General features: G+C 37.2%; 1 protein-coding gene across 2 annotated transcripts in view; it reads left to right on the top strand.

Annotated features, from left to right (window-relative positions):
- Nucleotides 1–13934, top strand: part of LOC104087336 (2-C-methyl-D-erythritol 2,4-cyclodiphosphate synthase, chloroplastic) — an 82253-nt gene that overhangs the window by 65891 nt on the left and 2428 nt on the right. The window contains exons 2-3 of one of the 2 annotated variants that reach the window (XM_070182847.1): nucleotides 5663–6012; nucleotides 7170–7300. In XM_070182847.1, the coding sequence (XP_070038948.1) occupies nucleotides 5682–6012; nucleotides 7170–7300 (462 nt within the window). In that variant the 5' untranslated portion in view covers nucleotides 5663–5681. Of the gene's footprint in view, nucleotides 1–5546; nucleotides 6013–7169; nucleotides 7301–13934 lie in introns of those variants that run through there. The other variant, XM_009591760.4, reaches the window with a different exon arrangement.

Below are 13934 nucleotides of genomic sequence, written 5' to 3'. Positions count from 1 at the left end.
TCAATATATCTTAAATAACAATAACAATAATAACCCAGTATAATTTCACTAGTGGGGTCTGGGGAGAGTAGTGTGTACGCAGACCTTACCCTTATCCTGGGGTAGAGAGGTTGTTTCCGATAAATCCTCGGCTCATTCTCTCCAAGAACTCACCACCTTGCTCTTGGGGTGACTCGAACTCACAATCTCTTGGTTGGAAGTGGAGGGTGCTCACCACTGGAGCAACCTACTCTTGTCCTATCAATATATCTTAGACCGCATGAATAATCGTCTTCAGGGCTGGAAAACTAAGTTTCTCAATCTTGTTGGCCGAACCACTTTGATCAAATTCGTCCTTGCTTCCATTCCTACAAATGCCATGCAAGATAATATTTTACCGACCAAACTATAAAAAGTATTGACAAAATTCAAAAGAATTTTCTTTGGGGTTCTACACTTGACAAAAAGAAAATTCACTTAGTCAAGTGGGACAATGTAATCTTACCACGTCAAAAGGGAGGTCTAGACATTCAAAAAAAACAAAAGGCAAGAATTTGGCGCTAGTTGCGGGTTTAGCATGACGATTCCACCACAACCCCATGCCCTTGGGTTAAAGTTCTTTCTTCGAAATACCGTCTAGCTTGACCTACCACACCTGACACTCCTCCTCGGGCCAATGCTTCCTTTATTTGGAAAAGTTTCTTCAAGGATTACGCATTTACTACCAAGGGAACTAAGTGGCGTATTGGATCGGGTTCGGATATTAACTTTTGGCATGATATTTGGCTTCCCAACAATTTCACACTTAGGAGTCTTATCTAGAGTCCCTTACAACTATTTGAATCTACCTTAACACTATCCCACATTTTACAGAATAATCAGTGGCAATTTCAAAATCTTTCTTTTATCCTCCCTCCTACTATCTCTACACTCATCCATAGTACGTACTTCAACCCTTACTCATCATCATACCCTAATACGTTCTGCTGGTTCTCTAATCAAAGCAGCATTGTTTCTACGAAATCGGCATACCAACTATATCTCTAGGAACTTCAATCTGCTGAGATGAATGTTGCCCCACTCTCCTGGATTTGGAAACTACATATACCCAATAAACTTAAAATATTTCTATGGTTAGTGCTGCAAAGCCGATTTCCTACCGCTGCTTACCTTTACTCTTTACATATTCTTCTTCGCCCCACCTGTCAATCATGTCTTTGTGCTCCGAAAACCATAAAACACTTGTTTTGGGACTGCGACAACGTCAAGCCATTGTGGACTTTCTTCGATGTTAACACTACTGGTCCTAACTTTAATGATTGGCTTCACGATCAATGTCGTCAAGCTCAAAACCCTTTTAGCTACCAAGACATTCAGGTTCTCCAATGTTAATAGTCCCCTTCATTCTTTGGCATATTTGGATAACACATAATCATAATCTTTTTAATAACCTTCACAATCAGGTGTATGTTAATAATATTATGTACCATTTTATAGAATTTTACTTTCTCTCAATGGCTCATCATCCTACAACTGACACACGCACTCTTTATATCAAATGACATCCTCCACCTGAACACTTTTTCAAACTTAACACGGATGGTGCCTTTGATCCAGCTACCCTAAAAGCTGGTGCCGCGAGAATTTTTCGTAATTATAACAGTCAATAGATTTGCGAATTTAAGACCAACCTAATTGCTCCAGTGCAATTGAATCTGAACTAACAACACTTTTGCTTGGTTTACAATTAGCTAAGGAATTAAAATTGTCTCCCCTTCAAATAGAAACTGATTCGCAGATACTATGCACCATGATCGAATATGAAAATGAACTCCACTTACACATTCTTTCTGATTGCAGGTCATTGATGTTGGAGCTGGGTCAAGTGGAACTTAGGCATATCTACCGCGAAGCAAATACTACCGCTGATGTCTTGGCTAAGCATGGATTGAACCTCACCCCCTATGATGGCAGGCAACCGTGGCTAGGGATGACAATTGGGCGGTGCGGGTACGGGACAGTACGGGTTTGGGATCATGCGGGTGCGGGGCGGGTGCAGATGAATACGGGTGCGGGCGGAACGGGTTTGAACATTCTTTTAAAAACTAAAAGCGGTTGCGGGTTCATGTGAGGCGGGTTTGTAAGTTTCAAGCAAACTTTTCACTCAATGTACATACTGTTGGAGCATTTCTTCTTATAGTTTTTCCTAAAAAGAGATTTTGTATGTTTAATATTTTAAGGTTGTGGTTATTATTAACTGGAAAAATCTGATTCTTCCTTTCCTCTTTTCTTTTTTCTTTTCTCATTCATGTTTTTTCCCTTTTTGTCTTTTTGAAATAAATCTGCTCATGTTAAATAAAATAACAATGACAAGAAACAAAGTTAATCTAGTAGCCAACCTGGAAGTATGAATTTATTTAAGACTAAATAATAATAATATATAATTAGCAGAGCTAAAAGAAAATTTCAACGAGCACTTAACAAGTGAGAAGATTTGCTAACTGACTTAAATAAACAAACTTCATTAAATTAAAGTTACAGAGAACAAAAAGTTTCAAACGAACTTGCTCACAAAGAGCGTATAGAAGAAAACAGAATATTAGGATCGAGAATCCGGGTAGTGCGAAATATAGTCAAACAACGGTATAATGACAATAACAAAGACAATGGAAGTTGATAACAACGACAATTAAAGTAGATAAAGAAGACACAAATTTAACGTGGTTCGGTCAAAGTGACCTACGTCCACAAGCGGATAGGAGCAATTTACTATAAGAATAAGAGTATAAAAGAGAGTACAAAATTAGAGTAAACACTCTAATTAATCCCAAATACCCTAAGAGAATAACCTCACAAGATCACTCCAAAGAAAGGGTTCACACAAGTGCTTCCCAACACTTAACTCTCGTACAAAACACTCTTAATAAAGGGAGAAAGGAAGAAACAAGAAATGAAGACTCAAGTCTTGTTGGTGTGTTTAAAATAAACTAATGGCCTTCCCTTTTATAGGCAAAAAAGTCTTGACCTCTTACGTGTAAAAGAAGAGATACAACTTGTGCAAATGATGTCCAACACACAATGCAATATTTTTGGGTCCCAAAGAATATTGCCAACAAAGTTTACACTTTGCAAAGATGCTTATGCTTATGTGAGATGTACTCCATTTGACAAAATAATGGCCATATTACAAATCTCCACCTTGGCCTAATTTTGGATGATATAGTAAATTTGCTCCACCTTCTCCGTAAAAGCCCCAATGGGCATATGTCAAAATTTAATGCCATCAAAATTAGACAAGTTGTCTGATACCGAAAACAGTAGTAGGGCCTATAACAGTGGAGCCCAATAAAGTATACAACGAATCAGATCTGTGTGCTTTCATGATCACACGAGCACCTTGAAAAAATTTCAGAACTCCACATTCATCAGTGAATTTGTACCCAAGGGATTCTAAAGTGCCCAAAGATATGAGATTTTTTTTCAACTCAGGAACATATCTAACATCGGTGAGAGTTCTCACCACATCATCATGCATTCTGACCTAAATTGTACCTTTGCCAATAACGTTACAAGTAACATTGTTACCCAATTGGACAACTCCACATGCAACTGAATCATACGTAGAAAACAAGTCCCTTCTAGGACACATATGATATGAACAACCGGAATCTAAAATCCACTCATTGTCTAATCTGAAACTAGTTTCAGTTGCTAAAAATATAGTTCCCTCAATCTCATCAGTTGCTACACTAACTTCGGCGGTGTCAGTATTTTTGTGCTCATTTTTTTCTTTCCTTATGCTTTTCTTTATTTTTCAGCTTATAGCATTCGGAGATAATGTGACCTTTCTTATGACAATAGCGACACCGTAAATTATTGTATCTGGATATGGAGTCAGAGTTGCCCCTAATAAACAAGCCAACTTCCTCTTGAGTTCCACTAGCTTCCCCAGTAATATCACTATCTATCTGTTATATACTTGAAAGCATAGTTTTAATATCCTTATAAGAGATATTATCATTTGCATAAAGCATAGTATCTCTTATATACTTGAAAGATGGGGTAGAGAACAAAGCAGTAACACGGCTTGATCCTCATCTTTAATTTCAGCATCTATATTACTCAAATCCATAAAAATGGAATCAAAAGTGTCAAGATGAGAGAGAATAGAGGTACCTTCACCCATACGAATTGTATAAAGTTTCTGCTTCAGGTAAAGTCTATTTTCTACCGTCCTCTTCATATATAAGGTTTTAAATTTTTTCCACATGCCTGTAGCTGTGGTTTCTACAGAAACTTCACGTAAAACCTCATTTGGGAGATTTAAAATGATACATGCTTTTGCCTTTTTGTCTATGATGGCAAACTCCTCATCCGTAATTTTATCCGGCTTCTTCTCCTTTCCTTGCAACGCTAAGTCTAAGCCATCCTGAATTAGGATAGTTTCCATCTTTAATTGTCACATTCCGAAATTTGCTCTTCGGTCAAATTTCTCAACATAGGTCTTTGTTAGAGCCATTTTGGCTATTAAAACTAACCCGGTTAGATCCAGCTCTGATACCAATTTGTTAGGATCGGGAACCCGGGTAGTGCAGAATATAGCCAAACAACGGTATAATGACAATAACAAAGACAATGGAAGTTGATAACAACGACAATTAAAGTAGATAAAGAAGACACAAATTTAACGTGGTTCGGTCAAAGTGACCTACGTCCACAAGCGGATAGGAGCAATTTACTATAAGAATAAGAGTATAAAAGAGAGTACAAAATTAGAGTAAACACTCTAATTAATCCCAAATACCCTAAGAGAATAACCTCACAAGATCACTCCAAAGAAAGGGTTCACACAAGTGCTTCCCAACACTTAACTCTCATACAAAACACTCTTAATAAAGCAAGAAAGAAAGAAACAAGAAATGAAGACTCAAGTTTTGTTGGTATGTCTAAAATGAAGTAATGACCTTTTCTTTTATAGGCAAAAAAGTCTTGACGTATTAGGTGTAAAAGAAGAGATACAACTTGTGCAAATGATGTCCAACACACAATGCAATATTTTTGGGTCCCAAAGAATATTGCCAACAAAGTCTACACTTTGCAAAGATGCTTATGCTTATGTGAGATGAACTCCATTTGACAAAATAATGGTCATATTACACAGAAGTTTTTCGTTAGGTGGGGTGGGTTCACGTGGAGCAGCGGCGGGGAGGGACGGGTTGAAAACAAAAAAATTGCTATGCGGCTCGGGACAGGGCGGGTTGAAGTTTTATAGGTTAAACTTAAGCCCGCCCAGCAACCGTCCCACCCCAGCCCCACTGCCATCTCCAACCATGACAACCCTTACACTACTTATCGCCCCTTTCTTTGTGTTACTCGCTTTCAATAACGACTGTTCCGGAGACTTGTCCGCTCGAACAGTCCTCGTTTGTAATAACTATAACTCTTAGGTTAGTTTAATATAAGTATTTCATTTAGAAAAAAAAAGAAGGAAAAAAAGCCAAATTGAAGAACGCCACGTGTCCTCCAAAAAGGATCCAAAGCTACCGAACACCCGTGGTTTCTAACGTACCTGTGGATTGTGGACTGACTCCCTTCAATTTAACACAATTTAAAGGTGCTTCTTCTTCTTCTTCTTCTTGAGCCTTGCCTTTATATTACTACAAACCAGAAAAACTACACTGAGCTCCGAATTAATCAATCCTATGGCTATGGCGTCCTCACTATTCATTTCAACTCCATTCCCATCTAAACCGATCTCTAAACAAATACCTTTTTCTTTTCCCTCTTCAAATCCTCTAATACGTTCGTTTACCCACAAACCCTCGAGGAATTTGGTGGTTTCTTCTTCTGCAGCTGCAACAAATGCAATTGAAGCTGAAACACAAACATCTAACTCTGCTACTACTCCAGCAAAGTCACTTCCTTTTAGAGTTGGTCATGGATTTGACCTTCATAGATTGGAACCGGGGTATCCATTGATTATTGGTGGGATTAATATTCCTCATGATAGAGGCTGTGAAGCTCACTCGGATGGTACTTTTCACTTAACTCATAGTTCTCCTTTTATTCCAATTTCTTTGGCGCAATTACTAATTGGAGTTAATTTTGTTTTCTCTCACTAATTTTCAAAACATTTAAATAGAAAAATGAACTACAGGAAATGGTAGTAATACTGAGTTTTTAAGTTTGGTACTATTTCTATTTTTAAAAAAAAGCTAAAAACATTTTTAATTATAAAAGTTGTGATTTGTAATACTACTTACTGTGCAGTTTCCAAAAAATGAGAATTTTATCTCGTGAAGATTAAGGAATCGTGTTGATATTTGACAGAAGTTGTTATTTACGTTAAACAACTTTTTATTCAATTTGTTATAAAAAATTATCCTTAATGTAATTTGACTCGGCACGCAATTTAAGAAAAAAAGAATTTTTTTTTTGAAACTTGGGGTCTTAAAAGCTTAAGAGTTAAAAGCTTTGTGGGGCCATGACATTTGTGTTATTATAAAAGCTTCTCATCAAAGGTAAAATGAGTAAAATGAAGAGTTTAAAGTTGAATTATTTCCAAATTTAGAACTGTGTCATTTATTTTGGAACAACTAAAAGGAAAGTACTTCATCTAAAGTTATATTTTTTACTTACTTTTTGAATGAATTTTGTTTCGAGAAGATTAGAAAATCATTGATGTCCCAAGTTGTTTGGCACTCTTAATGTTTGTGTCAAAGAGGTTTTCTCTTTACTACAATTTTTAAAATATTATAATTGAACAAAATATGATTTATAGCATCTAGTTGTTAAAAATGTGAAGGGGAGCCTTGAAGCAACGATAAAGTTATCTCCGTGTGACCTATAGGTCACGGATTCAAGCCGGGGAAGCAGCCACTATTGCTTGCATTAGGGTAGACTCTCTACATCACCCCCGTTGGGTGCGGCCCTTTCCCAAACCTTGCGTAAACGCGGGATGCTTTTGTGCACAAGGCTGCCATTTAGTTGTTAAAAATGTGGATTTTGTTTGGAGAAGATTAAGAAAAGTTGAAGTTAACTTTAAAAGTTAGATGTGTTGACCCTCGAACTCCTTCATTCTTTTTGGGATAGAGGGAGTACTTAGTTCACAACATATTCATATGGAAGTGCATGAAGACTCGTTTCTGTGGTGCTGGGGATTACTTTTGTTTTTGATTTTTTTTTCTTAGGTGATGTTTTGCTTCATTGTGTTGTTGATGCAATTTTGGGAGCTTTGGGGCTTCCTGATATCGGGCAGATTTTCCCGGACACTGATCCTAAATGGAAGGGTGCGCCTTCTTCGGTATTCATGGAAGAAGCTGTAAGTTGATACTCTTCCTTATTTTATTTTATTTTGATTGAGCTCAACATTAACTTTCAGCCTCTTCAGTGTAAAACCATGGTTACTTGTCCTTACTGTTCAGTTCAGAAGCTGGTTTTTAGATAAATGAAGAGCACCATCTCTGTGTGAGTTTATGTATAACTACTGAGATGAATGTATTAGCGAGTTCAGTTATTATAATTAGTTTACTGGAGTTCATATTGATCCCTGCATCATAGCAGTTCCCTCACTAATTACTTTCATGCCTCAAGTGTCATACATTGGCACTTGGTTGACAATATTACATGTGTTCAAACTTGGTTTGCAGGTTTAGTGAGGGACAAAAACTCAAATAAAATTTGATGAATATGCTTTTTTCTATGAAATGAGTAGATCAAGGAACTAGATCGTAGTATTGGTTTGGTAAATCTGCACTGTGAACATCTATGCTTGAACTGGCTTTACCTAACTTTCACCAGTTATCACCTTTGCCAACAGTTCTAGGTTGGACTGACAGTGACGCGGTATCAACGCTCATTTTCATTTCTTTTCTAGTTTTGGGACTTGAAAAAAGTCGTTTTCTAATCTTTGCATCTAGGTGAGTTAAATGTGAGCTAAATTAAGCAGTTTTATAAGCAAGAAAAAAATATTAGACCTGCAGGAGAAGAAATATGGATAGAGAGGAATTAGGGATAGGAGTATCGATAACAATGGAAAATACACTATCAAATTGGTATTTTTAGTCACGAGAGCCGTAATCTTCTTCATGGACACTACTTGTTCTGTTCTCTATTATGATCGGCTATTGGCAAATCCAATGACATGTCTGTAAGGTGGATAAAGTTTCCTCTGTTTGTCGGCATATGCAGAAAACTTAGCTGCTGGAGAGTATATAAGCCAGTAACAACTTTCTTCTCCTTGTCCTGTATGCTCGTAATCCATATATGCACGAACTGCCTACCAATGTTTTTATATTTGGATCATGGCTTTCCTGGAAGCAAGCTGTATATGTTTAGTCTTAGCTAACAATCATTCATGTAAATATAGATTAAGATTGTAAAAGATGAGCTTAAGTTATAGTCAATTGATATTCAATAGAAGCACCATCCTCCAATAAGATGTGATAAATATATTCTTGCTTCTATAGAGAAAATGTTGTGGGCGGTTCTCATGAAAGAATGGATGGGATATCTTATGGTTTCTGATGTACCTGCAATTGACGGTTGGTTGGGAAACCTGTGGTTGCGGGTTGACCGAGAGTTAATCTGATAGAGCACCTTTTTCTTGCTGTCAGCCTGCAAGCGACCTTGTTCTTCTGGGGCTGAAGAAGTGCCTCTTCCTAATTGTGATTGTATTTATCGACCAATTTACTCACACATGCTACAAAGTGAAGAACAAAGCTGCAATGGCTCTGCCTTTTATTCTTTACTCTATATGTTGTTCTTCAAGGAGAGCTATGTGCATTCCTTTGATTTGTGGTCTTAAACCCTTGATATCTTGTTCATCTAGTTGAAGTTTAGTTCATCAATTTAACTCTTGTTGGATTTCTAGAAGTCAGTGAGAAGATTAGTTTCATCAATAAGAGGCTTCATCAAGAGCTGAAAGCCATTTTGACCACACTTCAGAAAGGCCAAAGGTGGTACTCACCCTCCTTACCAACAATCGGGTATATCGCTAGAGCACACCATAGTAGTGGCTTATGATAGCATAAAAAAAGGAGTGAATAGTCAACTCATGCATTTTTCTCAATCGGTTCACATTATCTTGATGAACATTTCGGCAACTCAGGAAAGATGTATTCTTGTAAATTAAAAATTGCTTAGTAACTTAAGTGACTTTCTTGTTTTTTCCTTTTTCAAGGTTAAATAAGAAATAATTAGATATGATATAGACACTTGCACCCACTTAGGGACAGAGCGCTCATTATCCTCATTTTAATTGCTGATGGACCCACCCATTCCTATAGCGACAAGCTTTGTCTACATGGACTCTCCCCACAAGGTGAGGATGGAGTCAATAGTTAGCCTCCATCCTTATTATGCCAGTGTTGACTGATTGCAACATGCTCAAAAATGCCCCGTGCTCGTACCACGAAGAAAGGCCAAGTAGAAAGAGCAATCAATTAGCTTGTTCTCCGCCGTGTGCTTTTCGTTCTTTAGATTATAGAAGAGAGACACCAAATGAGAGTGGAAAGCAACAGTAGAAGCATGGCTTAGCTGAGAAAATGCTAATCTGGGCATTGGCATAACTTGAAGGTATAGGTTGACTCATCTCCAGAATGCGTGGATGTATAGGTAAGAGTCCGGAACCAAAATGTTAGTTTTTTGGACTCAAAGCACCAAAATAGGTGAAAAAAACTATTGGTGACCTTTTTATATATAGCGTATGAAATTCATGCGCTATACCTTAACGACACGTTTGTCCGTTAAGGTATAGCGCATGAATTAAATGGGCTATATATATAGCGCATTTATTAAACGCGCTATACCTTCCAATTATTGTACCCCTCGCACAGAATATTTACTTATTTAAGGAGCTTCATTCCTTCTTCAAAAATTCCTTCTAAAAAATTCACTCTTCAGCATCCCTTGTATTTTTCTTACTTATTCCAAAATATTTGTTTACTTAACTTTTTCTGCATTTTGCCATAATGTCTGAAGAGCGAAAAATTAGGATTGCATTATATTGGGGGAGGTGTTGAGGTTGTCGTGGAAAATAACTTAGTACATTATAGTTGTTCTCCACAGTGTATTGTTAAGTTTTCACTCATATTGGAGTACGATAGATTGATATCTTTGATATGTAAAAGAATGAGCGTGAGTAAATGTTCGGTTAATATTAATGTAACCGGAAGATATCCATATTCGCTTACTCCGCAAGGGGTTGCTTGTGATGCTGAGTTTAACATCGAAGACGATGAAACTATGAAAGATTTTTTGAGGACTCCGGATGAACACCTGGAACTTTTTGTGATAAAAATGCTTGAAATGTACGTCAAGTCTGAAGACGTCCGCAATATTGAGGTTTCGCAAAATAGGGATAACCCTCAATCATTTGGTGGTATTTTTGGGGCAGTTTTATTCGAACAGATTTTGTTTGAAAGAGTCTGGCCAGATCTAAACCTATCTCCATGGGTGAATGAAGAGCGAGGATATAATTTCTCCCCAAGTTTACATAATTCACACGCCGAGTGGTAAATTTCAATTTTCCTTGTTCTAGTATGATTTTTTTAATGTATCATATTCGTACTAACACTCATATCTTTCAAAGGAGGTGCCAGCCATATATGAATTTTACAAGTTATGAACCAACCAACAACTAGAATATGCTCAATTTTGGTGGTTTGGATCATGCTGGTCCATCCGTGAGTCAACAACAACTTGATAATGTGCATCATGGGCTATCAACAGATTATGAATTGTAAGTTAAGAGATAAAGTTAATATATAATGTTGGGATGACCAATGAAAACGAGCAACATGAAGGTCCTGTCCTTACTCAAGATAATGTTGAGTAAGGACATTATCTCTTAAGATCCCTTGTGAGGGCATCCACATCCGGCATACTGGGAAACTGATCAAGGTAGGGAATCTCCCTTGAATGAAAGAGCACATGGGACTCGTACCCTCTGGGTCTAACGGTTGGTGGAGTCTGCATATATGGAGTATGCTCTTTGGTGGCATCATGCTCCCTCGTCTAATCAGGTTGCTTATTCTCATTCTCATCAGCAAAGCGCGTTTTCTCATCATCGTCACCCTCATCGGGGAAGGGTGTATCATCTCCAAACTCATCAACATTGTTGTCATAATCACTATCATCTTCCTGACTCTGTGCATCTGCCAGATCCTGATTAAATACATCGTCTTCGGGCAACTGAGTAAGGACAAAGACCTTCATGTTGCTCGTTTTCACTGCACAACCAGTAAAATAGTGAGTTTCTCAAAGTCATCCCAACATTATATATTAACTTTATCTCTTAACTTACAATTCATAATCTGTTGATAGCCCATGATGCACATTATCGAGTTGCTGATGACTTGCGGATGGACCAACATGATCCAAACCACCAAAATTGGGCATATTCCAGTTGTTGGTTGGTTCATTACTTGTAAAATTCATATATGGTCGGTACCCCCTTTGGAAGATACGAGTGTTAGTACGAATATGATACATAAAAAAAAATTATACTGGAACAAGGAAAATTGAAATTTACTACTCGGCGTGTGAATTATGTAAACTTGGGGAGAAATTATGTCCTCGCTCCTCATTCGCCCGTGGAGATAAGTTTAGATCTAGCCAGACTCTTTCAAACGGAACCTGTTCGGATGAAACTGCTCCAAAAACACCACCAGATGATTGAGGGTTATCCCTATTTTGCGGAACCTCAATATTGCAGACGTCTTTAGATTTGACGTACGTTTCAAGCATCACAAGAAGTTCCCTGTGTTCATCCGGAGTACTCAAAAAATCTTTCAGAGTTTCATCGTCTTCGATGTTAAACTCAGCATAACAAGCAACCCCTTGCGAAGTAAGCGAATATGGATATCTTCCGGTTACATTAATATTAACCGAACGTTTACTCATACTCATTCTTTTACATATCAAAGATACCAATCTATCGTACTCCAATGTGAGTGGCAACTTAACAATACACTATGGGGAACAACTATAGTATACTGAGTTATTCTCCACGACAACCTCACCCCCAATATAATGCAACCCTATTTTTTCGCTCTTCAGACATTATGGCAAAATGCAGAAAAAGTTAAGTAAACAAATATTTCGGAATGAGTATGAAAAATACAAGGGATGCTCAAGAATGAATTTTTTGGAATGAATTTTTGAAGAAGGAATGAAGCTCTTAAGTAAGCAAATATTCTGTGCAAGGGGTACAATAATTGGAGGGTATAGCGCATTTAATTTATGCGCTATACCCACCAATTATTGTGGGTCAAGCAATTAATATAAAACGGTCGCCAGTAGTTTTTTCACCTATTTTGGTGCTTTGAGTCCAAAAAAACTAACATTTTGGTTCCGGACTCAATAGTTATGTCTAGAGACAGAAACTTTTTGTCCTTTGGTTTTTCCACTGTATGTCCTCCACTCCTCTCCTTTCTTCAGTCCGCTTATCTCTCATTCACATATATCTGTCTCAGAACTATTTAACTTCCTTTGTTAGTCAATTGTTGTCTGCAACATTAACAGAACTAAGTGTCATATATCCTCTTATTTCCTTCTTCTCTGTGCCTGTCCCTCATTATCTCCAGTAATATTCCTTTTCTGTTCTTTTCTCCATCCTTTTTATTTGGGTGAAATACACAATGTCTTTAGTTGCTTATTGCTGATCACTTTTTGTTCTCTTTACTTATTAATAATCGCTGATATTGGAAACAAAAAAGATCTGCTGATAATTTATGTGTAAACTTTTTACTTGGTTAAGATTGGCTACTATCATGTGCTGTAATGTCTTGCTACTTTAAATGGTAATAGCAATTTTGCATTTCTATTCTGAAGTGTGTGTAGCTTTTGCACCTATATTTATAAATTTTACTATAATTTTCGTTTCATGTTCCATGTGCATCTACATTTCAGCAAGCTCATGCCTCGTCCTGTATCTATCACACAAAAGTTAATCTGTTTCTTCCTTGCTTTCCAACTATTATGTTCTTTTTCCTAAACTTCATATGCTGGTCTATTTTAGTCTTTCTCTCCAGCTTCAACCAATCGATCAATCAGTACGCCTTAATCCCATATTGGTTAGGGTCGACTACTCTTGATCCATTTGCCTCTATTCAGGTCCAATTCGTTCTGCTCCAAAATAGATTGTCTTTCAAGACGGATTAAGGGTACTCTAGAATTAGAGTTCTTTAAACCTCATCCTTATCTCTGCACGAACATACAAGTCTAATCCTAATAGAAAGACTCCTGATAGACACCAAACCTAATGTAAGTGTAACAATAACAGCTAAGCTGTAAGCTCAATAGTTGATATTGTTTGTACCGTTCCTTTGTTTCCATTGCTTTGAGATCTTAGCTTAATTCGCATTACTTCCATGAAATTGTAGGTCTTTTAGACCATTTATACCTATATGATTTTAAATCTACCTCACTCCATTTTATCACCTTCAATCCTCATTTTATCGCACCTACGGCCAGCGCATATGAAGGTCTTCACAAAACGTTACTAAATCATCTCAAATTACCTTCTTTCATTTCATCCTCACTATGCTACTTGGACCCTCTGTTGAGTGTCGTCCTTTATAATCGTATCCTATTTTTTATGAGTATGCGTCCATTTTAAAATTTGAATTTCTACGATATTCATCTTGTGGAAGTTGTTGGGTATAAGATGTCAGTATTTTCTCTTATATAAACTTTAATGGTCTCACAAATGTTCTATCGAACTTGCCTTTCACTTTGTTATGTATCTTCATGTTGCGTGGCATTCTCATGGTACTCCTCTATTTAATCCATCCTATCTTAATTTATGTGTTACATTTTCATCTATCATACCTATCTCTCAGAAGACTCAGCTTAAATATCTGCATCTTTACATTTAGATCTTCACTGTCCGTACTGCTATCTACCTAGACCTACGCTAATCTTTTAATCTGAACGTCTACTCAAGAATGGAA

The sequence above is a fragment of the Nicotiana tomentosiformis genome, chromosome 8, assembly GCF_000390325.3.
Source record: "Nicotiana tomentosiformis chromosome 8, ASM39032v3, whole genome shotgun sequence".
NCBI lineage: Eukaryota > Viridiplantae > Streptophyta > Magnoliopsida > Solanales > Solanaceae > Nicotiana > Nicotiana tomentosiformis.
Note: the sequence above shows the minus strand (reverse complement) of the source record. Positions and strands in the feature narration are given on the sequence as shown.